At 47.5% G+C, this 27,190-nt stretch overlaps 2 protein-coding genes across 6 annotated transcripts in view; one reads left to right on the top strand and one right to left on the bottom strand.

Annotated features, from left to right (window-relative positions):
* SLC31A1 (solute carrier family 31 member 1) overlaps positions 1-10,628 on the bottom strand; it is a 28,510-nt gene extending 17,882 nt beyond the window's left edge. The window contains exon 1 of one of the 3 annotated variants that reach the window (XM_065695532.1): positions 10,575-10,628. The gene's annotated coding sequence lies outside the window, so the exon portion shown is untranslated. Of the gene's footprint in view, positions 1-3,318; positions 3,432-10,574 lie in introns of those variants that run through there. The other 2 variants (XM_065695536.1, XM_065695531.1) reach the window with 2 other exon arrangements.
* A 92-nt stretch (positions 10,629-10,720) lies between these two features.
* FKBP15 (FKBP prolyl isomerase family member 15) overlaps positions 10,721-27,190 on the top strand; it is a 29,263-nt gene continuing 12,793 nt past the window's right edge. The window contains exons 1-17 of one of the 3 annotated variants that reach the window (XM_065695386.1): positions 10,721-10,850; positions 12,406-12,515; positions 13,304-13,391; positions 13,995-14,064; positions 14,787-14,861; positions 15,929-16,027; positions 16,475-16,624; positions 17,609-17,677; positions 19,168-19,311; positions 19,756-19,901; positions 20,633-20,681; positions 21,350-21,469; positions 21,719-21,818; positions 23,311-23,414; positions 24,902-24,995; positions 26,049-26,158; positions 26,552-26,662. In XM_065695386.1, the coding sequence (XP_065551458.1) occupies positions 10,798-10,850; positions 12,406-12,515; positions 13,304-13,391; positions 13,995-14,064; positions 14,787-14,861; positions 15,929-16,027; positions 16,475-16,624; positions 17,609-17,677; positions 19,168-19,311; positions 19,756-19,901; positions 20,633-20,681; positions 21,350-21,469; positions 21,719-21,818; positions 23,311-23,414; positions 24,902-24,995; positions 26,049-26,158; positions 26,552-26,662 (1,692 nt within the window). In that variant the 5' untranslated portion in view covers positions 10,721-10,797. Of the gene's footprint in view, positions 10,851-12,405; positions 12,516-13,300; positions 13,392-13,994; positions 14,065-14,786; positions 14,862-15,928; positions 16,028-16,474; positions 16,625-17,608; positions 17,678-19,167; positions 19,312-19,755; positions 19,902-20,632; positions 20,682-21,349; positions 21,470-21,718; positions 21,819-23,310; positions 23,415-24,901; positions 24,996-26,048; positions 26,159-26,551; positions 26,663-27,190 lie in introns of those variants that run through there. The other 2 variants (XM_065695385.1, XM_065695387.1) reach the window with 2 other exon arrangements.

Genomic DNA, 27,190 nt, shown 5'->3' with positions numbered 1-27,190 from the left:
GTGTATGCTGAGGAATGAGTGAGACACAGTCATAGAACCCCAGCCTGGTTTGTGCTGGAAGGGACCTTAAAGCTCCTCCAGCTCCAACCCCTGCCACAGGCAGGGATCCCTTCCACTGGAGCAGCTTGCTCCAAGCCCCTGTGTCCAACCTGGCCTTGAGCACTGCCAGGGATGGGGCAGCCACAGCTTCTCTGGGCACCCTGTGCCAGCGCCTCAGCACCCTCCCAGGGAAGAGCTTCTGCCTAAGAGCTCATCTCAGTCTCGCCTCGGGCAGGTTCAAGCCATTCCCCTTGGCCTGTCCCTACAGGCCCTTGTCCAAAGTCCCTGTGCTGTTTCACAAATCCCTATTGAATTCAGCACCAGATTCCTGCAGGTTCACACCGCCCCCAGCACTGGTATGTATGAAAGGAGCCAGCCCGTCTCATGCTAAAAGGTGTCTCTGCCCAGGGGACAAGCAGATGTGTTACTGTTTGTGACCATCCAGTGGTCACACGCAGAAGCATTCAATCCCTAAGGAACGCTGGGTATAACAGTATAGCAGCCAGGCTACTGCTCCCATGTTCATACCTGATAAGCCGTTGCTCCATGGTTTCCTGAGGTGGGAAGGACACACACCAAGCTGAACAGTAAAAGCAGCTCTGACCAGACTTGCTTCAAATGGGGCCTTCCAGCCTTAAGCCTTGTAAGACTGTAAAATAATCTCAGGAGACACGAAAGACCTGCTTGAGTGAGCCCAGAGGAGGCCATGGAGCTGCTGCGAGGGCTGGAGCAGCTCTGCTCTGGAGCCAGGCTGAGAGAGCTGGGCTGGGGCAGCCTGGACAAGAGAAGGCTCCTGAAGGGGAGACCTGAGAGCAGCTCCAGTGCCTGAAGGGGCTGCAGGAAACCTGGAGAGGGGCTTGGGACAAGGGCCTGTAGGGACAGGCCAAGGGGAATGGCTTGAACCTGCCCGAGGGGAGACTGAGCTCAGCTCTTAGGCAGAAGCTCTTCCCTGGGAGGGTGCTGAGGCGCTGGCACAGGGTGCCCAGAGAAGCTGTGGCTGCCCCATCCCTGGCAGTGCTCAAGGCCGGGTTGGACACAGGGGCTTGGAGCAAGCTGCTCCAGTGGAAGGGGTCCCTGCCCGTGGCAGGGGTTGGAGCTGGATGGGCTTTAAGCTCCCTTCCAACAGAAACCACTCTGTGATGCTGTGATTCTAAAATGAAACCAGGAGTCAGCAAATGCACTCCCAAGCAAAAGTTTCCTCAGCTGCAAAAATGCAACATGACTCAATGAGGCCTAAAAGTGCATCTTCTGGCCTTTAATACAGGTGCCAGATTGCAGATGATATCCACCACCATCATAAATACCTTTGTCTCGCATAGATAAAACTAATGCTGAGGGTAATAAAATGGTGGTTTATTACAAGCCTCATAAAAGGGAGCCTAAAGTCCATTGACACAGATGATTCAGGAGACTCACAGACAGATGATTCCCAGACCTTACCCTCTCTGCCCCTGTTCCACAGATCACCACAGGAGGACCACTGGTTAAGATTTTCAGTCACAGAACCACTGAGATTTAGAAGACCTCCTGCAATGATCCAGTCCAAGCTCCCTGCTCAGACAGGCTTGATGGGAGCAGGATGCCCCACATCAGCACCCCTTTGAGCATGACACCTGCACATCTAGTTTGATACCCTGCATACATTGAGGACTTATCTGTTCTTGCAGAGATGGTGAGAAGCAGCTCTGTGCCCTGGAGAGCTGGACCCAGATACAGGTCCTGTAGTTGAACCAAAAAGCTCCTGTTCTTGAGCACCTTGCAAATCCTTTGGCAGAGAACTCTTCCCTCCTAGGAACTTGGGCAACGCCTGGGGCACAGCAGCACAGTGGTAACAAGTTAATGGGTCGGCTGATAACAACCCAGCACTTACACAAACCTCCACACCCGGAAAACAAGCTCATTTTTCCCCTCTGGCTGCTTTTCAACATCATGATGAGGCTTAGCCCAGAAAGGGCAACATCTGTACAAGTTGTGAACTGGCTTCCAGGTATGCTTGGAGAATCTCACAAGAAGAAAACCACCCTCTAGAACTCAGTGGTAACTCTGAGGAATCTGTTCCACATATGATGCAAGAGACACCGGTTTAAGCAATTCATACACGTTTTTCCATGTCCAGTACTGCCACACACTCATCAAAGAGAAACACCTTCATCGTGCCATTGGCTTCCACCACATGTGAATGCTTCCTTGACCAACAATCTCAGGAGCATGTTTCATCCCTTGCTTTTCACATGTAAGCAGTTGTTTGCCTACAGTGACTCCTCAGATGTGTGTCCATGTGCAAACACAGCATTTTAAGGTGGCCACTCAAGCATTCACCTTCTCTGGGGCTGACACGCTCTGGCCTGTGCCAGATGTTGCCGCAACAGCCCTGTGCTGTTGATGTCAGCTCCTACGGGAACACACTGGGGCTTCCAGCTCCAGCTCTGGTGGGTCAGGGTCATCTCTGCAATGCAGGCTTTTGATTACAGACCTGATAGTTTGCAAGAATGACTTCTAGAAACACACCTTCCCTGCTTGCAGAAGGGAAACGAATGTGTGTTCACTGCCTTGTGCATCAATGACTCTCCCTCACAATAAAAGCTTGCTCCACCACAGCCAGGAACCAAACTCAACTGCCCAAACACCTCCTGTTTTGAGAAGCCTGAAGCTGTCTGAACAAAATGCAGGGTAGAACCCAGGGCAGCAGCAGCAAAATCCATCCCACTGTGTATTCAATTAAGCCCAGGAAGTCAGTCTGTGAGCTGATGGTTAAGACCAAACTATACATCACCATAGGCACATTCCTACTCTTCCTCCATGATCTTAAACAACAAGCAAGACGATGGAACATGTGACATACAAATAGCTCCCAGGCAGTAATGCAAATACTTGCAGGAGTGTGGAGAACAAATCCATAGCCCTAGTCCATGGAACAGAGCACCCTACATTTTCACTGTGCGAAATGCCAAAATACAATCCCACCTTCACTCAAGTCAGCAAGGCAGAAGACCTCCTGCCATACACAGAGGGAAAGGGCAACCAAACCAAGCCATTCTCTGTGAAGGAACTTGTCTTTGGAAGTGCCTTGGCCTCGTGACACTCTTCTGACAGGACCACCTCTAGGGCATGGAATGCTGGAACAAACAGCCATCAACAGGGGCTCTGTTCCAGTTATGAGTGACTCCAGGACCAAGCTTCAAACACGGCCTTTTCCACGCAGCTTCCAAACCCCTGCGCTGCCACAGAGCTGCTTCTCCAAACAGACATGATTCAGAGCTCAAAAAGCTGAGTACTTACTATTCCAGGGCCAGGTTTTCCACCTCCTGACTCCAGGAGAGCAGTTTGTCTTCTCCAAACATGCAACAAGTCTGAGATGGATCAAAGTTTCTAAACTCACAGATAATGCTGACAAGCAGAACCCACATCAGTATCTGCATGAAAGGCTAATCATTAACCACTGCTCAGATTTACCAATGAGCACTTTTACTCCGCTTTAAGCCTATTTATTGCCTGACCTACAGCCCATTCCAAACCAGACCCATGACTTGTAGTATGTTCAAATGGGAAATATTTGTGTTCGGCTTCTCTGAGCTGTGCTGAATGGGGGTGAGGGTTGAAGCAGCAGGGATGGGGGCAGCAGGGATTCCTGCTACATTCTGCTGTGGGGGAAACCACCCCTCACAAAACATTGACAATCCCTATTGTTACAGCAAAGATTTCATCTGACCCAAGATAAATATTTACTGTTTGGATTATGCAGCCTACTGAACACAAGCTCATCATGGTAGGACCAGCCCAAGGACTGGGATGCTTACAGAAAGATCCACGAACAGCAAAAGCAACTCCTGACTCTTTCTTATGAGGTCTTTGCAAAAATGCAGAAATTTTAGAACCCCCGTGACCTGAAGGGTGTGCAGTGAGGGTGCCTCTTCAGAGGGACATTCCACAGGCCATCTGCACAGGTCAGGGCGCTCATTCTACCTGACCCTCGGGGATTAGGGTGCGCACTTACTGGAAAGCAAAGGCTGCAGCTCCAGGGGGGGTCTACACCATCTGCCCTGGTGGTGGCTGATGCTTTCACTTGGCTGAAGAGAGAGGCTGCAGTAGTGCCCAAACCGTTCACCTAGGGCAGGGACAGGCAGCAAACCAACAACAGCAAGCAGGAAAAGGTGATGGGTGATAGTAGCAGGTGATGTACAATAGACTGTGCAGGAATTCAACAGTGTGTACAAGACAAGCCCTGTCAGGGCAGCTGACTCCCTGACCTCCTGATCCCAAAGCTGGCGTCAGCAACTGTGGTGGAAGAGAAAATGTGACAGAGGAGAAGCAGTGCAAGGAGTAAGGCTGCACTGTGCTCTGCAATGCACAGGTCTTCATTGGGGGTAGTGGTTTCAAGCAAGATCAAAAGCAAGAGTATGAAAGCAATGCACATGATCCTACTATCATGATGCACTGGAGGGAGCTCAGCAAATTAAGGGAAGTTGTGCTGTTGCCAAAAGGTGTTTTAAACTACTATAAACTACTTCTTACCAAAGAGGCAAACCAGAATAAAATGTATGAGGCTTAGCCATCCATACAGCAGGATATCCTACAGGCACTGCTCTATGCCTCCTATGAAGAGAGCAGCACAAAAATGGCTTTGCAAGTACAACCAAACCCGTAGCAGGAACCCAAGGGCACCGTCAAAGTCCCAAGTCTCTTTCTTCTACACTTTCAGTTCAAGCTTCAGTTTGACAGTACCTGTACCATACTCCTCCAGTATATTTCAGCCTCACCTGACATCACCTTAAACATTAAGGGTGAGCACATCCTTGTGAGATAAGGTCCTATCCCAAGGTAATGAAGGCCACCAAGGCTGATGGCACTTTTATTTGTATAAAACTCTCCTGGCAGAGAACCCAGAACTGATGACTCAGCCTCTTGTCAAGTCCATCAGACCAGGAGCTCAGACAAGCAAGGGAACCATAAAAAAGGCGACCGAGAAACCCAGGCACACACTGTGAGTTTGACTGCCACAGTATTCGAGGGCCAGGTGTGCTCCTCATGAGCTTGCACTTCTGCTTCCTTTATCTCTTTGATGTACAAGGCTTGTCTCACCATATCGGAAGTGCACACGGTATCTCAGAGCTCTCCCATGGAGCACTCCGCTGGCAGCACCCGCTGCTGCCACTTCCTGAGGGCTGCATCACCTGCCCGCTGGGAGCACTGGTTTGAGCTTGCTCCATGCTTGTTAGTGTTTTTATTTCCCAAGTAAAGGATGCAAGCTTGAAAATGCAGCCAAGCCGTGACAACGTGCTGTCAAGTCTCTTTAGAACAGTGCCTTTCAGAGCAGGAAACATTAACTGAGGCAGAGCTGATGGACTGGATCCCTGGCTCCCAGTTGTTCCCAATGGCTCTCAGTGCAACCTGTGTCAAAACACAGTGTGGAGGAAGCCAGCCAGGATATGCAGGGAGCTGCTGGGCTGCACACAGGCACACAGCCTGCACCAAGCTTCTCCAGCATTCCTATAAGGAGCACATGCACCATTTGACAGAAATCCAAGAAGGTGCAGGTTGGCTCACAGGGACAAGCATCCCCATGAGGAGACTGAACCATAAACCTTTCCAACACCTGCTTTCCCAGCTCCCAAAGGAGCAGCCCAGCTGCTGGCTAGAGAGCAGCAGCCTGTCAGCTCAGGAAGTGCTCAGCAGCCTGGAGGTAGCCTGAAAGCACTTTTACTCCTACAAACCCAACTCCATGTAAACTCCAATGTGTAAAAAAGCCTGAAAGCGAATGTACCACCTGCACTTTTTCTCCTGTGAGAGACTCATTCAGTGTTTAAGAAGTAAAAAAAGCCAAGATGTTCAGATTTCTCTCACCCAGGTTAGCCAGAAGATTAGCTAAATATATCCCGAAGCTCATGCACCTTCATCAGAGGGATGAGATCTGAATCCTTGATAACCAACGAGCATGTGTGGGAAAAGAAAACTTAATTAAAGTGGAGCAGCTCTCATGAAGTCTCAGGAGAGACCTCAGTGAACTCACCATTCAGTTCATACAGCTATATCCTTTTCTAGTGTCCTCCCAGCTTCTCGGGCTTGATACATAGAACCACAGATTGGTTTGCGTTTGAAGGGATCTTAAAGCTCATCCAGTCCCAATCCCTGCCATGGGCAGGGACCCCTTCCACTGGAGCAGCTTGCTCCAAGCCCCTGTGTCCAACCTGGCCTTGAGCACTGCCAGGGATGGGGCAGCCACAGCTTCTCTGGGCACCCTGTGCCAGCGCCTCAGCACCCTCACAGGGAAGAGCTTCTGCCTAAGAGCTCAGCTCAGTCTCGCCTCGGGCAGGTTCAAGCCATTCCCCTTGGCCTGTCCCTACAGGCCCTGAAGAAGAGTCTCCAGCATCCTTGTAGGCCCCCTTCAGATACTGGGAGTACTGAGCATCAGGAAGGATAGGAAATGTTCAGTCCCTTACGTCTTGGCCTGTGATGCAGAGCTGCCACAGTCTGCTATATTAATTTAGATACACTGTAGAGATTACATACAGGTTATAGATTATGTATGTTTATAGATTATACTGAACAGATTATATACAGGTACAACTTTTTAAACCGATTATAAATGACATTCACATCTGTGGTACAACAACTGTGGCACTTTCTAACATTATATATGTGCAAGGTGAAAAGAGCAGAAAGAAAAGCAATTGTTCCAGCCAGCAGGCACAGGAATCAACAGGGCCCTGGCAGGTATGAACTGGTGAGACACAGGGAAGAAAAGATGTTGGGAAAAACTAAGCTGGGAAGATGACATTAAAGATTGTAGAAACAGAGAAGGAAGGAAAAAAGGAGGTATTTCATCCCAGCCTCTTGCTTCCAGATTAGCTTCTAAACCAGGGAAGTCTAATTCCAGGACCAACAGATGAAGGGCTTTAGAAAGTTAATTTCCAGAGTAGCAAAATAGGAGTTTAATTCATTTACAATAACTAGTCCCATTATTCCCCGCATTAGCAGATTCCAGCTCTCAGCTGAAAAAAAGTTACTGAAGAAATCACTGGTCTGGAGTCCCAGGGATTTGATTTGGAACATGTCCAGAAAATTAGACTGAAACAAAAGACAATGGAGCAGATTAACCAAGATTGGATTTGCCAGAGAAAAGCAACAGACTGGACTGAATCTTTTTCATCTTTCCCCAAGAAAAAGCTGCCAGGACTCCCAGGGATTTCCTGGCAGACTCTGGAGAAGGTCACAGCAGCAGCCTGGTCCAGCTGAACCTCACCAAGTGCTGCTGTGGCCAATGCTGCCTTTCAGATGACCTTCAGCCAAGCATGGAGGGGCAGGTCTGCAGGGACAGGGAGTTTCCTTCTGAGTACAGGGGTCCTTGCAGCAGATGCAGACCACAAAAAGGAAAGGAGAAAATAGTGCAGTTTAGTTCAAAGAGCAGAAAGTTCTGTCTTCTCTCTGACCTAATGTCTGATTGGAAATCAAGAGAGCTGGAAGGAAGCTCCTTGAGCCCTGAGTCCAGACTCCCTGTGTGAATGTATTCAATCTTCTCCTCTGTACAGTAAGACTGTTAAAGATCAGCATACCCAACACCCTCCCTCCTCATATAGAGGGGATATATATCCCTCCAAGCATATAGAGGGTCTCACTAATCCAAAACTTGAAGCAACACTGTAAAGGGGGAAGTGAAAGAAGAATCCTCCCAAACCTCTTGTCTAAAAAGAAGAACCCGCACATTTCTGTCCTTGCAGCACTGCAACTCAGAGCACTTGGCAGGGGGGAATACTCCTTTAAAACAAAGCAGCAAACATGTGAAAGTGACCTGGAAAGATGATTTAATTCCTCCTCTCTACCGGCAGAAATGCTTCTAATTCCCAGCCTAGTTAAAAAGCTGCTCTAGATTAGAATCTATGAAATTAAAGTAATTTTTTGTAACTCCCAACAAGAAGCAAGCTCTCAGTGGAAAATAGCCATAAAAAATTTGCAGTCCTCAGTTGTGGAGGAGTCTGAAACTCCTCAACTGCTGCTTGTATTCTCTCCAATCCTTCTTTTTCTTTTTTTGGTTGGAGGGCAGGAGTGGAAGGACAAACCTGCTTACTGCAACAGTTTGGTGTTGGGAGCCAAAAGCACCGCTTGGCTTCTGTGCGGAGTCAGCTTCACCAACATAACCACACTTACAAAGCCAACGTGCATTTAAACAGAAATATTGACACATTCCAGGACCCCTTTTTCATGGAGGATGGGAAAAAGGTGATGTGTAATCCATAGCTTGAGGAAAGCCTCAGGAGATATTACATCATAAATGCCATGAATCGGGACCATTGAACTGAACACTCGCCTGACTAGAAGATCACTCATGAAAAGCACTGCAGCAGCTTTATTTACCTCAGGCTCAAGCAGAGGCAAGTGAAGATCAAACAGGTTAAAAGTGAATTTAATAAACACCTGAAGAGCATTTAATCACCTTTGCACAAAATGCCACACTATTAAGCATTCCAAGGCTTGGAATCTGAGCACAAACAGGAAAAATTGGTCTATGACTGGGAACTAGTGTGGAGCCATGAGGCCACTGCAAACTCCAGCACAGAGGAGAGGTGTGAATAAAGCTGGAATTAAGAAAGGCAAGTGGCCTAGGCCGGGCTTAGCTGGGATGCTGGCCATGGCTGCAGGATGTCCTGCCAGCTCCCTCCTACCTCACACACATCCTGACTTGCTAGCACTGAACCTCAGCGTGGGAAAGCACGTGGGGTTCCCAGGTAAGACGCTGCTCCCAGGATGGGAATCCTTCCCTGCTTTCCAAGTTAAACTTTGTACTAAGGGGAAAAGTTGGGTACAGAAACAACATTACCTGGACCTAAAGTACCTAAACTCAAGTGCAGCACTAGGACTTGGACACACAGCTCTTCACTGCTTAAAATACCTATCTTGACTGCCCACTTGATGGAAATATGGAAGAAGGTAAAGCAAGCAACTGTCTCTTCACCTGAGGAAGGCAAGAACCACATGTTCTATCTGAAGATTGTGTCCACCTGTTGTATCAAGATAGAACAAGCTGCCCCCATCCAGAATTTACATCAAATCACAGAATCCCAGCATCGTTAGGGTTGGAGATGATCCAGTGCAACCCCTGCCACAGTAGGGCCACCCAGAGCAGGTTACACAGGAACAAGTCCAAGTAGGTTTTGAATGTCTCCAGAGAGGGAGACTCCACACCCCCCCAAACAGCCTGTCCCAGTGCTCTGACACCCTCAATGGAAAGTTCTTCCTCCTCTTGACATGTCTATTACTGTGTAACTATCCTGTGTGTGAGTTGGTTTGGGGGTTTTTAACAGAAACAAGGCTTCTGAACTTCTGCATGTTTTATTTCAACATAATCACACATACTGCAATAAAAAAGCCACTTAATACTCCCCCTCCTCAAGTGAAATCATTGCTATCCCAATTGTGCTGGATTCTCATAGCAATAAATCCCCAAACCGCTGCAAACACAGCGTTACAAGAGACCTGAAAACTCTGTGCTCAGACTCAACCACCACAGACTGGTTTGTGTTGGCAAGGAACTTAAAGCTCATCCATTTCCAAGCCCTGCCACAGGCAGGGATCCCTTCCACTGCAGCAGCTTGCTCCAAGCCACTGTGTCCAACCTGGCCTTGAGCACTGCCAGGGATGGGGCAGCCACAGCTTCTCTGGGCACCCCGTGCCAGCGCCTCAGCACCCTCACAGGGAAGAGCTTCTGCCTAAGAGCTCACCTCAATCTCGCCTCTGGCAGGTTAAAGCCATTCCCCCTTGTTCTTTGAGTAGGAATTACTACAAATTCCCAAGCAGTGCCAGAAAACACCCAAAGGCAGCAAACCACTCAACCCTCGCTGCCATTGCACTCTCCCTGCGTTCAGTTCTGCTGCATTTCACCACCACCTGGTTCTGAAACACTGACACTGAAGCCAGGGCAGCAGGTCCCACGAAGCACCGGGAGGTACCAGCTTTTCAGGAGGAAAAAACCAAACCAAACAGACAAATTTCTCACGCTACAAGGCAAAGGGGGAAAAGCACTTAACGAGGGGCAACCCCGGTGTTAAAAACCTCTCAACTCCTCCGACAGGCAGGGATCGGGTGTTACACACCACCTGCCGCCCCTCCGTAACTCAACGTGAGAGCCAAGCCCGGACGAAGCGCACGGAGCCCGCGGGCAGAGCCGTGAGGCCGCTCCTAGCCTCACCATACACCCCGCGGGGCCCCTGGGGCCCCGGCCCGCTGCGGGGCCGGGTGGCGCGGCGAGGGCGGCCGGGGCCAGCTGTCACCTTGGGGACAACCGCTGCCGCTGCCCGCGCCGGGCCTGCAGCAACGCCGCGTCCCGGGCCCCGCCGCGGGGGCACCTCCCGCCGCACCCCCCAAACCCGGAGCCCCAACGAGCCCGCCCAGGCGAGAAGGCCGCCCCCCGGCACCGCGGAGCCCCGCCGAGGCCTCGGGCACCCCGAGCACCGGCACAGGCCGCACCGGCCGCGCCCCGCCCGGGCCGAGCTCCCCTCAGGCACCGGGCCACGAGACCACCGTGACCCCGGCACGTCACTCACCACGCGACCGCCACGAGCACTGACTGCCCTGCCCCGCCCCGCCCGGGAAGCCCCGCCCCCTGTGACGTATCCGATGGAAGTCCCGCCCCTTGCGCTGCCCTTCCTCTTCCCGCTTTCCTTCCCCGCCCCTCCCCGCGGCGCTCCTGTCTCGCCGCGGCCGGAAAGCGCCGCTGTCGGGCAACGCGTTTACGACATTGCGGGCGGTGGCCCCGGGTCCGGGACCATGTTCGGGGCGGCGGAGGAGGACGACGCGGATTTCCTGTCCCCCGCCAGCGGGTGAGCGGCGTTGGGCACTGCGGGCTGCCTCATCCCTCCCTTCTCGCTGCCGTCAGGGGCTGGCAGCCCTGGGGGAGTCTCCCGGCGAACGGGCCGGCGGCCTGCGGGGCCCCATGGAGCCCTCCCCGCTGTTAGCAAGGTCCTGCCGCTGGCTCGGCGGGTGCTTTACCGGGTGATGGGGACCAGAGGAGGAGCGGAAGCCGTCCTCCCTTTACGAGCATCAGCACCGGCTCTGTGCCCGCCTCTCCCGTCCTGCCTTGCTATGGGCGAAGGGAGAGTCTGGCCCCCGGCAAGGGACTGGCGGCCAGAGCGGACCGGGCCGGGGGGCTCCGTGGCTCCTCCCCTGAAGTCATGGGGGGACAGGCGGGGGAAACGGGCCCCTTCCACTCAGCGTGTGCGGGCCCGCGGGTACTGGGTTCGGGGGGTTAAGCAGGGCTGGGTGCTGCGCGCTCAGCAGCTCCTAGCCCGTGGGTGTCGTTTCGGTGTGCACCGCACTCGGGTTTCCTGCTTATTGTTCCTTGGAAGGTTTCTCCACAGTTGTGCTTCCAGCTATGCTCGTTCCTTGCCCTCCAAGGAGCTCCAGACAAGCACTGCGAGCTGGTCCTCTCCTTTTAGCAGGCAGTTATGCTTTAAAAAACAAGAGGGACGTGGAGCTGTTGGAGCAAGGCTAGAGGAGGCCACGGAGATGCTGCGAGGGCTGGAGCAGCTCTGCTCTGGAGCCAGGCTGAGAGAGCTGGGCTGGGGCAGCCTGGACAAGAGAAGGCTCCCGAAGGGGAGACCTGAGAGCAGCTCCAGTGCCTAAAGGGGCTCCAGGAAACCTGGAAAGGGGCTTGGGACAAGGGCCTGTAGGGACAGGCCAAGGGGAATGGCTTGAACCTGCCCGAGGGGAGACTGAGCTGAGCTCTTAGGCAGAAGCCCTTCCCTGTGAGGGTGCTGAGGCGCTGGCACAGGGTGCCCAGAGAAGCTGTGGCTGCCCTATCCCTGACACTGTTGATTAGGTTGAATTATTCACTTGTCCCACAGGACCAGGTGATTAAACAGGCTTAAAGCAGTAAAACTGCCAACGTGTTTTGTAAGAATAACCTGTTTGCCTGCAGCATTAAACCCTCTGCCCTCGGACAGCAGAGCATCTGCTCTTTTAAAGCTTAATGGAGAACGTGTTCCCTGGACATTTCAAAAGGAAAACTTCTCATGTGGGATGGTGGCTTCTCCATTGTCACATAGTTTTTCCAGTACTGGAACCATCAGCTGTTCCATACAAGGGCAGTCCTAGGCATTGCTTTAAAATTTACTTTCTTTTTTTTAGTGTAGTTTCAGCCCTTGTTTCTTCACTGCAGTAGCTTTTGAGGAAGTGAAACACAGACCACTTCCAGCCTCTTTGTCTAAAACTTCTGCTTATTCAAAAAGAAGTGGTTAATTAGGATAAACTGTTTCATGTGCATCTCTTTGCTTATTTCTGAAGTGATGGTAATCACTTTACAACTTAGAATTAATGATGTTTGTTGTCAATAAAGCCAGTGTTAAATAAGCTGAAGCAGTTTATTTCTCTTTCTAGTGCCAGACTGGCCTCTCTCTTTGGTTTGGATCAAACAGTCTCAAGCCATGGAAATGAATTCTTCCAGTACACGGCACCAAAGCAGCCTAAGAAGAGCCAAACAGCAGCTGGTGAGGAATTGGACTTGGACATGGGGAAATAACTTGGCAGTGTGTGCCTTGGTGGCCCCTTTGTGAAGAACGCTCGAGTCCTGTGTTCAGTTCCGGGCTCCTCACTACAAGAGAGACATTGAGGTGCTGGAGTGGGGCCAGAGCAGGGCAATGAAACTGGTGCAGGGCCTGGAGCCCAAGTGTTGATGGGGAACGGCTGAGGGACCTGGGGGGTTCAGTCTGGAAAAGAGAAGGCTCAGGGGGGACCTGATGGCTCCCTACAAGTGCCTGAGAGGAGGATGGAGCCAGGAGGGGCTGGGCTCTGCTCCCAAGGAACAAGGGATGGGACAAGAGGAACCGGCCTCAAGCTGCACCAGGGCAGGTTTAGATGGAGCTGAGGAACAATTCCTGCCCCAGAGGGTGCTCAGGCATTGGAACAGGCTGTCCAGGGCAGGGCTGCAGGCACCGGCCCTGCAAGTGCTCACACAGCGTGGAGACGAGGCCTCAGTGCCATGGGTCAGTGGTGGCCTTGGCAGTGCTGGAGAACGGTTGGACTTGATGAGCTTATAGATTTTTTCCGACCTGGTTGATTCTATGAACAGCTGTGTAAATAATCCTCTTAGTTTTCTTTGATATTATCCTCTAGTATGTGTGGCTACTCAATGGCCTTTGGTGACTTTGGAACATCACTCTGGTTTTGTTTTTTTTTTTAATCTTCTGGAGTTGTTTTTCTTTGGAGGAAGGAATGTGCATGGCATTGTGGCTATTCTGTCTTGCTCATGCTGTCCCTGCTCTTGGTTCCTCAGCAGGCCAAGCAGCCCAGAAGGCTCCTGTGGCCCCAGCAGCTTCAGGAGTTCCATCTGTGTTTGTGGCCACTGCAGTTCATTCTTATCGATAGTAAGTGCCGTTTCCTGCCTGACCTGTTAGTCTGCATCTCTGGGAGCTGGAGCCCTGATCATAGAGGGAAAATGTTTTTGGATGAGTGGGATGAGGCTGTGATTATAGACATGGGTCTGCATAGCAGTAATGGTACAAATCAATGCAAGTTTCTCCATAAAACCAAGTTCAGTTACTGCGCTGCAGTTCTGGGTTATGCAGTTGTCAAATAAATAGCAAGTTTCTTATTTGGCCATTACAGGGAACTGCATCCTGAGGCATCAGCCTGACATTCACACTGTTTCCAGGCAGCACTGTCAGGTGCTTATGTCTCACATTTCCTTCTGCAGAACTGAGGCTCTGAGCACAGTGACAGCAGTAAAATCCTCTGTCCATTTGACACTGCCATCATGCTCTGGCTCTCTTGAAAGAGCAGTTTTCAACTCAAACTCCATAATGTATCTGTGGGCAAGCAAGACATGTTTTTAAGCTTAAGAAAGACTGCCTGATCCTTGAAACATGAGGACAAGAGACTTGAACTCTAAAGAATTAAAACTCAGCAGCAGTAGAAAGAAATGTGAGGAAGGGATGGTTCCACAGCTGAATATCTCACTTGTCTTCCAGTACAAATGGGCAGTACTTGAAGCAAGGCAAGTATGGAGCAGCTGTAGTGGGGAACCACGCCACTAAAGAGGTGAGGAACACTTCACTGCTTCAACGTTTTCATGTTGAGAGCACACTCTTATGGGGTAGTGTTTCTCTGAACTCACTGGCATGTCTTTGCTTTTGATGTTGGAGGTCTGGCTTCCACTGCTGCTTCCACCTCCCAGCCTTTCTTAGGGCTCAGCCATTTGCCTTGGTGACCTCTTTCTTTTCTGTGATCAACAAATTTGTAAGATCTTTTACAACTTATGCTTGAGAAATTTAATGTGTTGAGTGCAGGTGCATGAAGGAAAGCACTTAATAGAGCCAAATATGTCAATGTGATGCTATATCTGTGGTGTTTAGCACTTGGAAAACTCCCTCCAACTTATTTCTCGATCTATTACGCTGGCTTATGCCTGTATGGCGTGTATTGAGTTCTGTGTATTGAAGGGTTAGTGCACCATCCTTTTACACAGTAACTGTGACAAATGTAGAATTAGTCAAAGCATCTTGGTTACTGCAAAATAATTAGTTTAAATTGCTTGATCCATGCATGGATTGCTTAATCCATGCACATTTTCCGTGGGATTTAAGAGGTGTTACGATATTGCATTATGTATTTTTGCTGTGGAAAAAGCTGCTGCTGGGTGTATTTGGTAAATAAATACTGTAGCCTTAGGCTCAGAATATGATCAAGCACGTGAGAGTTGAAGACGTTTTGAGTTCCTGCTTTTTGTTCTTTTTCCCTGCCCAATTCCTTGTGGAATCCAGTACAGGCTCCTCCTTTACATCAATCAGCAGCAGCAGATCACAACTGCAAGGATCCATCCAGGCTTTGTGTTCACGGTAAGACTCTGGCTTAGAAAAGTGTTCAGGGATTTATGTTATTCACAGCAAACAGAAGCTGACTCTGAAATACTTAAGTCTTATTTTATAGCCTTTGAGATCAGACATCTGACACACCAAGAGGGGTCTTGGTGACTGGGAGCTCTGTTCTCCTCCTCCTCCTTGTATTGCACAAGGGATCATTCCATCTGCCTTTTGCAGAGCAGTAGATTTCATAATGTTAGTTCATCTGCTGTGGGAGGTGTATTATTACCTCTAGATCATAGAGGAGGTGCTTTGAGTTTTGCAGTCCTGCAGTGGATAGAAACAGAACAATTCCTTTTGCTAAGAACTTGGAACTGAGCAAGCAGAAGGAAATGTTTTCTCTCAGAAATCTCACACTCAGCATTTTCCTGCTGATAAGAACAATTTGGAGCATTGCAAGTCCTAAAATGGGGTCTCTCCGGATGTTCTGTTTTCTGCCAGCTTTACAGAAAATTGGTGTGTTGATTTGCTGCTCCCAGCTCGTCATCAGGTGACATGAAAATTCTTGATTCGATAGAAGAAGTTTTACTCTGAAATGGTAGAATTTCAGTCCAGATTTTTGCTGAGGATGGCAACTTGCTCTTCAGATTTTATAAGTGCATTTTGGGTTCTGTAGTCAGCTTCTGGTGGCATGGATTTTTAGAATCAAGGAAGAAGCGACTCCTCCAATTGATTGTGGAAGTCTAAACATAATCAATACTTTTGAAAAGCAGATAACACACGCTGAGATTAAGTGGAAGTTATATGACCTAGCTTTCGAGAAGCTTATGAGCGCTTTCACTAGCTTGTGAAAGCTGCAGCATCGCTAATGAACTTAATATTTCCTCATGTATTTGAGTTATAATAATTCTTCCAAGTTAATGAGCACATAGATAAAAGCTGTTTTGTGCATTCAGAACTTGGGTGGTAACACAGCAGGATTCTGCCTCTGCTCAATTTCAGTAGCTCTTATTTTAAGCTTCTTTTGGGATGTGGATTTTTTAATTTATTTCAGTTGAATGCATCATTTAATGTTAATATAGGACTGATTCCTTTTTTCACAGGTCCAGCCCAACAATTACAGTACCTTCTATGATGATCAGAGACAAAACTGGTCCATCATGTTTGAGTCAGAAAAGGCTGCAGTGGATTTCAGCAAGCAGGTAGCTACTGTGTGCGAGGCAGGACTTGCTGTTGTGTTAGAGCTACAGGCAATTCAGACCTATCTCTGAGAGCACCTTATTGCAGAAAGGATCCAAGTTGGTTGTACTTTTACATTGCAAGGTCAGCCTTGAGTATCTGCATGGGTGCGAGGGAGGCAGACCTGCCATGAGCCTGATGGAGTTCTGTTAGATACAGGCCTCTGAGGCAGGGAGCCTGTTACTTCTAGGGGGGCTTTTGATCCAGGTTCTCAAGTACTGTAAGACCAATGGCTTTGTAGAGCAGAGGGTATTTGCTCAGCAGGATTCAGCACAAGGAAGCATGGAATGCCTCCTAGGTGCATCTGTAGCCTGGGTTTGATCAGTACAGTAAGAAATGCATCAGATCTGTAGTGAGTCGCAGTGGAACTTGTCACTCTGCTTTAATGACCAGAGACTTTCCTTCTGCAGGTGTGCATTGCCAAATGCAACAGCTCGTCAGTGCTGGATTCAGTACTCTCTCAGGATCTCCTTCTTGGAGAGGGGCAGGGAGCAGAGGCAGGAGACTCTCTGGAGGTTGCCTATACAGGTTGGCTATTCCAGAACAACGGGCTTGGACAGGTAAAGGCATTTCTGCTTCTTCCTAGTACTGAATGTGACAGCACCTGGAAGGAACCTGCCACATTGAGCATAGTATTGGTGCTGATGGTAAAAGGATTTTGTCAGTCACTTATGGCACCATATTGAGGTCTTAAGTGTTACCTATAGAATAATGAAGGATCTCATTACTGTTCAGGAGGAGGTGATTGAAAGGCATTTAACTTTCATGAATACGAATGTGTGAGAGTGCCTATGAAACTTGTGAGAAGAGAGGGTGAAGCCAGCTCTGCTCCTCTGGAAGCAGCTTGAGGAAGTGATAAGAGGGGCCTTGTCTGACATGAAGCATATCTCCAACTATTAAAAGGAGAATGCTTTCATGTTCACTGCAGCTAATAAACAAATGCTTTGACATTTCAAAGCATTACTTCTAAAATACTTCTGCTGGCAAAATTAACAGCAAAGGGTTTGCATTGGTATCTATCTGCAGCTGAATCTTTTTGCTATAAAAAAGGACTGTATGTTTTTCATCTATGGGGATGTTTTGTTTTCCTTGGCCTGCCTGGCATGCCTCTCACTCTGTGTACTAATGGCACATAGCAGAGCCTACTCCTAATCTGAAAGAGTTGTTCAGCTGCATAGTTGAATGTGCAAACATTAAGTACAAACAGCTGCTGTTGTAGTTTAATGTACAAAACTTGTAGACAGTTGCTTGCTGTTTGATAGAAATCTGTTGTGTGGTGTTGTGGTTGGCCCAATCCTGTCCTGACCATCAAGCTCAAAGCAGTTGCAAAGTCTGAGTTTCCAGCTAGTGTTCACTGTACAAAATTGCACTAGAAGCTGTAGCCATGCTCTGTCTTATGTCTGGGAATTAATTTTGGAAGAGGCAGAATTGGAAACAGCATGTAAGAGCTTGTAGAAGTTTATGAAATGTGTTAAGTAGAGTTCAGAGTCTTGAAATCATTGGGAAATCCATATAGTCTATGTTTTTGTTCTTCAACTCTCTAGGTATTTGACTCAAATGTTAACAAAGACAAGCTGCTGCGCCTAAAGCTGGGATCTGGAAAGGTCATCAAGGTAGAACTTTTGGCACTTTTGTTATAACAACCGAAGTCTGAACTTTGAATTACTGAAGATCTTGTTCAGGATTCTTTGTTTTCTTCTTAATTTACACAATATAGCCCAGTCTCCTTCATAGTGGCACTGTCAGAGGTTGTCCTGTTAAAAAAAGAGCTTCCTGGTTTCAAGAGCTGAGTTTTTCTGTTGTCTATGTCTTTGTGGAAGCCACTTACTCCATTACGTTGTTCCCAGGGAGTTCTGTTCCTGAAGAAGGATTTCAATTTGGGAACAACTTCATATTCCTCCACACTGATTGTGCCTCACACGCAGAGCATCAAATAGCCCTGACTCATCACCTGGGACAGGTTCATGGCAGGGTGAAGACAACTGACAAGTTCTTAGGATGGTCTAGTAAAACATAGTACTACAAGTGGTTTTACCCTCTAAGTCACATTGTGAGGGTTTTGACTGTGTGATAATTTTTCACTCCAGGTGGTGTGATGCTCCCTTACGTTGCTCCATAAAGCCAGGTTGTGAATCAAAGATGGTAGAATCACAGAATGATTGGGTTGGAAGGGACCTTAAAGCTCCTCCAGTTCCAACCACCTGCTGTGGGCAGGGACACCTTCCACTGGAGCAGGTTGCACAAAGCCCTGTCCAACCTGGCCTTGAGCACTGCCAGGGATGGGGCAGCCACAGCTTCTCTGGGCACCCTGTGCTCGCCACTCAGACCTCAGCCTACCTTCATAGAGATGCTTACGTTCAAGTCACTTCCATTACCTGAGTAATTCATAGATGACCTGTTATAAATTTTCATTCATTGAAGATACTCTATTTTTCTACTTTATTTAATGTCCATCTTCTTATTAATGTTGCCTGGGTGCATTAGTCATCCTGTTAAATGCAGGCATCCATTGACCATTTGTATTGTTCTGGCTTATAAATTTCCTTCACTATAACTGTTTTCTGTGGGTGCTTAATAAATCTAACCACAGCGATTCAGAAGTGATCTCACAAGGATGTGGAGTCCTGTTCTTTCCCTGAATCCTGAGAGGTCACCACTGAGTGTTCTGCAAGCTCCTGCAACTGCAGAGTCTGTGCACACAGCACAGCATGCAGCCGTGTTCCCCAGGATGTCAGTGGGATCTGTGATAACTGTTTTAAGTTATGGTGCTTAAAACTTAAACCAGGTTTCTGGTACCTGCAGAGATCTGAAAGCCTCCAGCCTTCATGCTAGACATTGCTGCATGTGCTTGATTTCATTATCAACATTTTGGGAGCTGCTTCTTTGTTCTTAAGTCAATGTTGCAACTTAGAACTGGCCATTATGATTTATTGTGACACAGGTTTAGTGCTGCAGACTGAAAACAAACAGGATTTCACAAGAATCTCTTTATGGGTTTTGATATCTCCTATTGCCAGCACCTGAAGGTGTCTTAATGAGAACAATGTCATGTCACTGATCAAACTGTTTGCTTTCTGTTCTGTTGTGTCTCTGAAAACTGAAGGGCTGGGAAGAAGGAATGATGGGGATGAAGAAAGGAGGCCGAAGGTATCTCATCATTCCTCCAGCATGGGCCTATGGAGCTCAGGGAGTGGCTGGCCGGGTCCCTCCAGACTCCACTTTAGTTTTTGAGGTGGAAGTGAGGCGGGTGAGTGCCTCCTGCCATGTGTTTGTTTTACATCTGTTTTATGGCTGTTGAGTGGCAGCATTTGTCTGCAGGGTGAAAACCTGCTGTTGGTATGAGAACTGCAGCTCAGAAACTATTATAAACCAAATACCACAGGAAGAGATCTATCTTTAATTAAAAAAAAACCAAATTCCCCAAAATCCCTCTGGGCTGTTTACTAAGACATGTCTGTTCTAACTGTCTTGGGATCTTTTCATCATCTTATTTGTGAGTCACTTGGGAAAACAGCACTCAGTGGAGAATGACAGGATGCAAAGACTCAGCTTCTCCAGTTCTGAATCAGTCATAAACCCTTAATTGAAGGGGATGAGCTTGACAAAGGAGTAGTCGTAAAAAATAAAGAAGTTGCTGAAAACTTATTTTGGGAACCCAGAATAACCTGTGTTTTGTTACATGGTTTTTAAGGTAAAGCTGGTAAAGGACTGCTCTGGTTTGGATGGACAGAGTGTCAGCTCACGGGATTCTCCTGCACCTTCTCCAGTCCCCAGTTCAGATGGCTTCCCTGCAGACACTGGTTTACTGCCCCCATCTACAATACCTCCAAAGCCTGGGTAAGAGGCAGCTGCATTAAAAGATGGCAATGCTCACAGACACGTGGCACAGCCCTGCATTAACACAGTCCTTTGGCAGATTAGGGTCCTTTGTGTGCCAGCCTAGTGCTGTCAGTGTGGCGGAGAAATGCTTGCTGATGAGGCTTGCAGGAAATTTGCTGCTGGAATATGCTGACTTTCAGATTGAAAGAGATTGGAATGGGCACAGATTAAGTCATTCCTCTACAGCAGTACTGAGATCTGGCCTGGTTAATCTGTATGGGTACTGCTGCAACAGCCTGCTTGTCTCAAGTGGCAGTGTGGTCATCATCTGCTCTTGGGTAATGGCTCATTTGTTTAATTGCAAATTTTATGTTGTCATTTGTTTAACTGTGTCAGCCATCCTTTTTAGGGAGCTCAAGTTGAAGTGCTGCTCTAGTTGCCATAAGTAGTTTGTTATTAGACTTGATTAAAATTGTTTGTACCAGGATGTGGTTATTGCAGCAATCCGTGAAATCATCTTTCTATAATCAGCTGTTCCACAGCTGTGGAATTTGTCCATAAGGAGGTTCAGAAACCTACAGGCAATGTTGTGAAGAATCTTCCAAAAGCAAGCGAAATTAAATGCTTATGGTAGAAGAAAATGGTTTTCCTAGGGGGAGGTGTATTTGATGGTATTCAGAGGTGCAGACTGTTGACTCCTGAATTTCTTGTTAATCTCTAGTATCGGCATACACTCGTTTGTTTTTCAGGGAGCCAGCTGTTCGGGCCAAGTCAAACTCCATCAGTGAACAGCTAGCAGTAAGTGTTGGCTTTTTCCTGACTAATTTGAAGCCTTAAGAAGGGAAGCTTGATTGTTTCACCTTTACATTTGATATTGCTGAAGATAAAGTGAACATCAGGCAAGGAAGACTCTTCAATGCTCACCCTACTGACACTGGGTTAGGGCCGTGTTTTTGAAGGGATTAGCAGAACATGAAACTCAGTCCTAGTTCCTACTCTTAAATGTAAGGTTACTTTTGACCGTGTGGATAATTACAGGCTAGTTGTCTTTTCAGATAGACAAAAATAAAATTGATAACAAAGTGTAAATGCAACATTTGGTATAACTTTATACAGCTGCATGGGAAGATGACTTCTTGCGAGTACCTCAGGATAGAAGCAGCTGCTAAGCAGCTTCCTCAGTTCACATATTTTCACCCTGTTGCTGTTCTTTGTGCAAGGATAAGTTTTAATATGTGGTGACAGCAATGTTATCCCAGAAGGAGGGTACATAAAGCAAGCCAGATGAACAAACCCAGTGTTATCTTGTGTGCTTGAAAATTAGCTTTTCATGCAGTCATTGAAAAACTGAAAGAGCTAGAATTAACTGAATGATTTAGAAGTCTAATCCTGACAGATGTGTCTGTAATGTCTGAAAAGCCTGGGCTGAGGGACCAAGGGAGAGTAACTGCAAACGTTTCTTTTAGAACCCAGATGTAGCAAAGGCAAAGCTTATATCTCGGATGGCTAAAATGGGACAACCCATGCTGCCTTTCCTGGCTGGGACAGCAGGTAGTCAGCTGGACTCCAGTGACTCGGAGATAGAGGTACATCATTATATAAGTATGACTTCTTTGATGCTTTCTTTCCTGTGTGAATCCTTTAAAGGGGAATCTGTAGTAATAGCTCTCCCTTTGTTCAGGGAAACGTACCCTGTTCCAGTGGCAAAAGGGTTGAACAAATGCACTAGACAGTTCAGTTGGGTTAACTGGGTAACACCTACTCTGAAGTGATCTTGGGTTCAAACTGTTTGCTTGTTCTTCAGCATTCATTGTAATATGCAGACATGTTTTTAGGATCCAAATACACTCAGAGGGACAGCGCAACCAGTGGCTTCATCTTCTGTGAGACCAGCCCAGCCAGCTCATGCGGTACTGCCCACGGTGTCCACACAAGGTAATGTGCTGGTAAGCTGGGACTGGGATAGCAAAACTGCACTTATTTGCAGGCTTCAGGCCAGGAGGGTTTTACAAATAAAGGATTCGTTTTGGGACCTGAAATAGGAACTGATAGGTATGTTCCTGGGTCAGGGCAATCCCAAGCACAAACACATGCTGAATGGAGACTGGATGGAACAACCCTGAGGAAAAGGACTAGGGGGTGTTAGTCGATCAGAAGCTCCCCATGACCTGGCTTCAGTGTACACTTGAGCCCAGAATCCCCTCTGTGTGCTGGGCTGCACCACCAGAATGTGAGCAGCAGGTCAAGGGAGTGCTCTGCTGCACTGTGGGGAGACCCCCCCACCTGCAGCCCTGATCCAGCTCTGGGGCAACAGCACAAGAGGGACGTGGAGCTGTTGGAGCGAGTCCAGAGGAGGCCATGGAGATGCTGCGAGGGCTGGAGCAGCTCTGCTCTGGAGCCAGGCTGAGAGAGCTGGGCTGGGGCAGCCTGGACAAGAGAAGGCTCCTGAAGGGGAGACGTTAGAGCAGCTCCAGTGCCTAAAGGGGCTGCAGGAAACCTGGAGAGGGGCTTGGGACAAGGGGCCTGTAGGGATAGGCCAAGGGGAATGGCTTTAACCTGCCCGAGGGGAGACTGAGATGAGCTCCTAGGCAGAAGCTCTTCCCTGTGAGGGTGCTGAGGCGCTGGCACAGGGTGCCCAGAGAAGCTGTGGCTGCCCCATCCCTGGCAGTGCTCAAGGCCAGGTTGGACACAGGGGCTTGGAGCAAGCTGCTCCAGTGGAAGGGGTCCCTGCCCGTGGCAGGGGTTGGAGCTGGATGAGCTTTAAGCTCCCTTCCAACCCAAACCAGGCTGGGATTCTTTGGTATGGTTATAATGAGGCTTGTTTATCTAAAGTTCCATAGGTAGACTAATTCATAAAGCACAAGACTGAAGTCCTTGGATTGTGTCTTTCCTGTGATCCTGTGACATTGCTGCTTGAGGAAGAGCAACAACAGTTCATGGGCTGCTCTGTCAATGTGTGTGCTGGGATGGCACGGGTATTTCTAGGACTTGTCATTCATAAATGAAACTGTTACAAATCCTTTCCCAGTGAACAGAAACTATTTTGTTTGAAAAGGATGGAAATAAGAGTGAAGGGCATCAGAGACTGACAGCCTTGGTGTGGGCTTGACTTGTCTTCCAATGATGGACTAGTAATGTCAGCTGAGCAGGCTTCAGAGTCGGCATGAGTAACACCTCATGTCAGTAACCTTCAGAGCTGCCTTTCTTTGAATGAAAAGAGGTTGCCTAAATGTAGGTAGAAGTGGAATCTCTGTGAAAGATTACCTTTAATCACTTGCTTTGCTGGATTTAATTCTCACAAGGCTGCAGAAAGGTTTGTGTTAAATTTTTGTCTATTTAGTTAATGGTTTTTGGCCATTTCACACTGGGTGAGTTAAATTATTTCCAGCTACTTTATGGCATGCTGAATTTCTTTCTTCCTTTTCAGTACCTCAAGCATCTGGTTCTGCACCCCCAGTATCTTCTGCTGCTTTAATTCCTGCAACGATCCAGCCACATTCTGCTCTGCCTGCAGGAGCACAGGGCTTTCAGGTACCAGAATGAAATCCAAGAGAACATTGGTGCTCCTGTTCTTTCTCCTAAGTCTTACTTCTCCATTGCTGGGGCAAGGGTGAAGATGAGAATCCCACGTTCCTTCCTGTGACACTCTGGCATTCTCAGGTTTCCATTACATGCCTCTGATTTAGTCAAAAAGGGCAAATTTTCTGCTTGCTGATGGTTTCTTTAAGTTGAACCGAGAATTAACCAGACTTTTTTAGTATCTGGTTTTGTAGTGGATAAAATAAAAACTTCCAAGCATTTGTAAAGCAGAAACCAGAAGAATTTTAATTGCAGCTTTTCTTGGTCCCGGTCTGGTTTTCCATGAGAGCTCATTCACACATTCCAGGTGTTTGTGGGTCATGGTTTTCACCCAGTGAAGGAACAAGCCTTTTAAAAGGCTTGTGGTACTGCTGTGAAGTGATGCAGTCTGCTTGCTAAACAAGGAGACTTTAAACACACAATGTGTTTTCCACATCAGATAGTAAAGACTTACTACAAAGCTACCATGCAAACCGTTCTGTAAAGTCTAAACCCAAGCCTTTTACTGTCTTGCTTTCTGTGGTTATTTTTACTCAACGTATTTTCTGGAGCTTTTGGAAACCAGTGGCCTATGTCACAATGAGTCTGTTTACTTTTAAGGGGTTGAAGCAGAGGAAGAAAATATTTGATAATGAATAAAACCACTGTGTGGTGGTAACACCCACCCCCACCCCACAAATAATCCCAAAACCCCACAGCAAACCCAGATCTGATGTGGCCTTCCAGTGCTTGGCTTTGCACTTTCCTTGTGTTGAAAATGAGGAAGGTTTGGCAAGTAACAGGATAAAGAAAGGCTTTTCTGTTTGTTGAAATAGAAACTATTCATTAAAGTGAAATTTTAATCTGACAGTGATTTGAATGTATTCACTTTGAATGTTTTGAAAGATTGACCCTGATATCCTGGATTCTTCTTGACCCTTGGCCCAAGTTGTATTGTAATCTTTCTTTTTTTCTTTCCTGAGTGTGTGAATTGGTACATAGGAGATAACTGTAGCATGTAATATGTGCTTCAGTCTGTTTAGCTGCTCCTTCAGCACTGAATGTTAAAGTTGGAATCAAGTTGTTTAGCACTTTTTAAGCCCTTACTGGAAAGCGTCTTGTGTTAAAATTAACCTGACTCCAAAGTGAGCTGTTCATGTGCTGACATTTGCCTCTCCCAAATGTAAGGTGACATAGTTTTGCTTAAAATTCAGTGAAGAAGATAACTTAGTGAGCTGTGGTAACTTAAACATGTATTTAAGCCTTGAAAGAAGTGACTGTTATTTTCCCTTTACTATGACTTGAGTCACTTGACTTCCAGCTTCTCACTTCTCTTCCTTTTTTCTTTCCAAATACCGTCTTTGCTCCTGGGGCTATAAAAAACACCATGAAATCCACTTAAGTGTAGCAAGGGGGGAAATATCAAAACATATTCTAATGTATTAAACTTGTTCTTCAAGGCATATCCAGGAACAGCATTTGCTTACCCTCAGACAGCTGCATCCGCTACTCAACTCCAGCCTGTGGGACAGATGTATCCTGCACCTTACCAAGGTATGTTTAAAAAAGTTCTTGCTTTCCAAAGGTTGTGATACCTAAAGTAAACTGTTCAGCATGAGGATGTAGGTAGCAATAGTAGCAGACACATGCATATTCATTTTGTCTGTCATAGGATCAGACTGGTTGGGGTTGGAAGGGACCTTAAAGGTCATCCAGCTCCAACCCCTGCTACGGGCAGGGACCCCTTCCACTGGAGCAGCTTGCTCCAAGCCCCTGTGTCCAACCTGGCCTTGAGCACTGCCAGGGATGGGGCAGCCACAGCTCCTCTGGGCACCCTGTGCCAGCGCCTCAGCACCCTCACAGGGAAGAGCTTCTGCCTAAGAGCTCAGCTCAGTCTCCCCTCGGGCAGGTTCAAGCCATTCCCCTTGGCCTGTCCCTACAGGCCCTTGTCCAAAGTCCCTGTGCTGTTTCACAAATCCCTATTTCTTAAGTATCAAATAGGGGTAAGCATTTTCCAATCAATATCCATCCTTTTTTTTTTTTTTTTTTTTTTTTTACTTTAAAGAACTTTGTGCAGTGTGAAGGGGAGTGGAATTTCCAGGTGTACTCCCAAGGCTGTGTGTTACTAAACGTATTTTATAGATGGCTCTTCCAATTATATTTATAACTGTAATAGTAAAAGGCTCTCCTACCAGGCAGGGAAGGAACTGAAGTGTGCATGTAGAGGCCTTTAAGTGTGAGGATATAGCAACCTAGGAAGGACTTAGGGTATTAAGGAACTTTAAAGTTTCAAAAGTCAGCCTTTGTGCCTTTTGTTTGCCTGTTCTCTTTGCACACTACTGTTCCTGTGTGTCTGGGGGCTTCCCTCTTGTTGACTCAAGCGCTGTCACATTGCTCAAGAATTTCTTATGCTCATAAACCTGCCTGTTCATGTTATTTGGAAAACACCTACATCATTAGTTTTCCAGATACCATGTTCCTTTTATTTGTTGGAAGAGAGTGGCTGTCCTGTGTGGAAGGCTTCAAACTGCTAAGCGTGACTTTTGGTCTGTCTGTGTGGAGGCATTTTCCCCTTGTGACAATAGATCTCTCTCCTTTCCATTCAAGCTCCTGGGGATATTACTTCCTTCTTGATGACAGAAGCTCGGCAGCATAACACTGAAATCCGAATGGCTGTTAGCAAAGTAGTAGATAAGATGGATCATCTGGCTGCCAAGGTAATGTATGCACAGGCAGGCTTGTTAGTGATGGTACTGCTTGGTCTTCAGGTGTAGTCTGAGGAGTTGGCTCTGTTTAAATGCTGTATTAAGGTTGTAGGTTATGTTAGTAACAGTGAAAACTTCAATGTTACCAGACCTTGAAGCAGTAACAATTCACCTACTGTGAAAACACTAAGCCTGGGCTTCTGGCGAGGTGTTGTCTCTGTCTTTAATATCATATGGTGCATTGTGTTTGGGGAGATTCACTGCCCTTCAGGAGGTGTCGCAGTAGATACAGTAGCATACACCCTACAGCTGATGAGGTGCAGCAGTGGATTTTTGTGGATGTCTGACTCTGATCTACACCCATAAATTCATTTCCTCTGGTTTAAGAATGACTTATCCCTGCAGGTGGAGGAGTTGAGGAAACAAAGTGCTGGTAACAGCTCACTCCTGCCTGGTATCTCCTCTGTTACTATGGAAGCTTCCATGATCATGAGCAATATCCAACGCATAATCCAGGTGAGCATGGCCAGCCTTATTTGACTGCTTCCATAAGGAACTGCAGCCTACTGTTACCCCTAATGGGGACAGCTCTACTGGTTTTGCCCAAATGTCCATCTTCCCATGTGTTCTGTCTTTGCATGGCCAAAACCAGCTGCCTAGGTAAGAGCATGAGATACACAATGATTTCCACCCCTCTCCCTCCTAAAAAAGCTCTGCTCAGCAGTTTGTGGTTTGGCTGCTTTCCCAGCCACAGTTGGTACACTGGTATTTAATAGGCCTTGACAAAAGGCTCATGTGAGAGAAATTCAGCCTCTGCTTAAACCTTTATGGACTTAACCCACAGCATCCTGCAGGACAATTTCAGAGCTGGAGTACTATGTTGCAAAAACCACCTACTTCTGTTTTTCACTACTTGGTATTATCCTTTGTAGCTTTCCAGGAATCAGCTTTACAATCTTGTGTTTTATGGGTGAAAAAGTCAACCAGACACAGTATTCTCTAGAATGTGGTTTGGCAGCCACTGTCCCATGCCAGGATTACTGA

The sequence above is a fragment of the Lathamus discolor genome, chromosome 15, assembly GCF_037157495.1.
Source record: "Lathamus discolor isolate bLatDis1 chromosome 15, bLatDis1.hap1, whole genome shotgun sequence".
NCBI classification, from domain to species: domain Eukaryota; kingdom Metazoa; phylum Chordata; class Aves; order Psittaciformes; family Psittacidae; genus Lathamus; species Lathamus discolor.
This window is presented reverse-complemented; position numbering and strand designations above follow the sequence as displayed.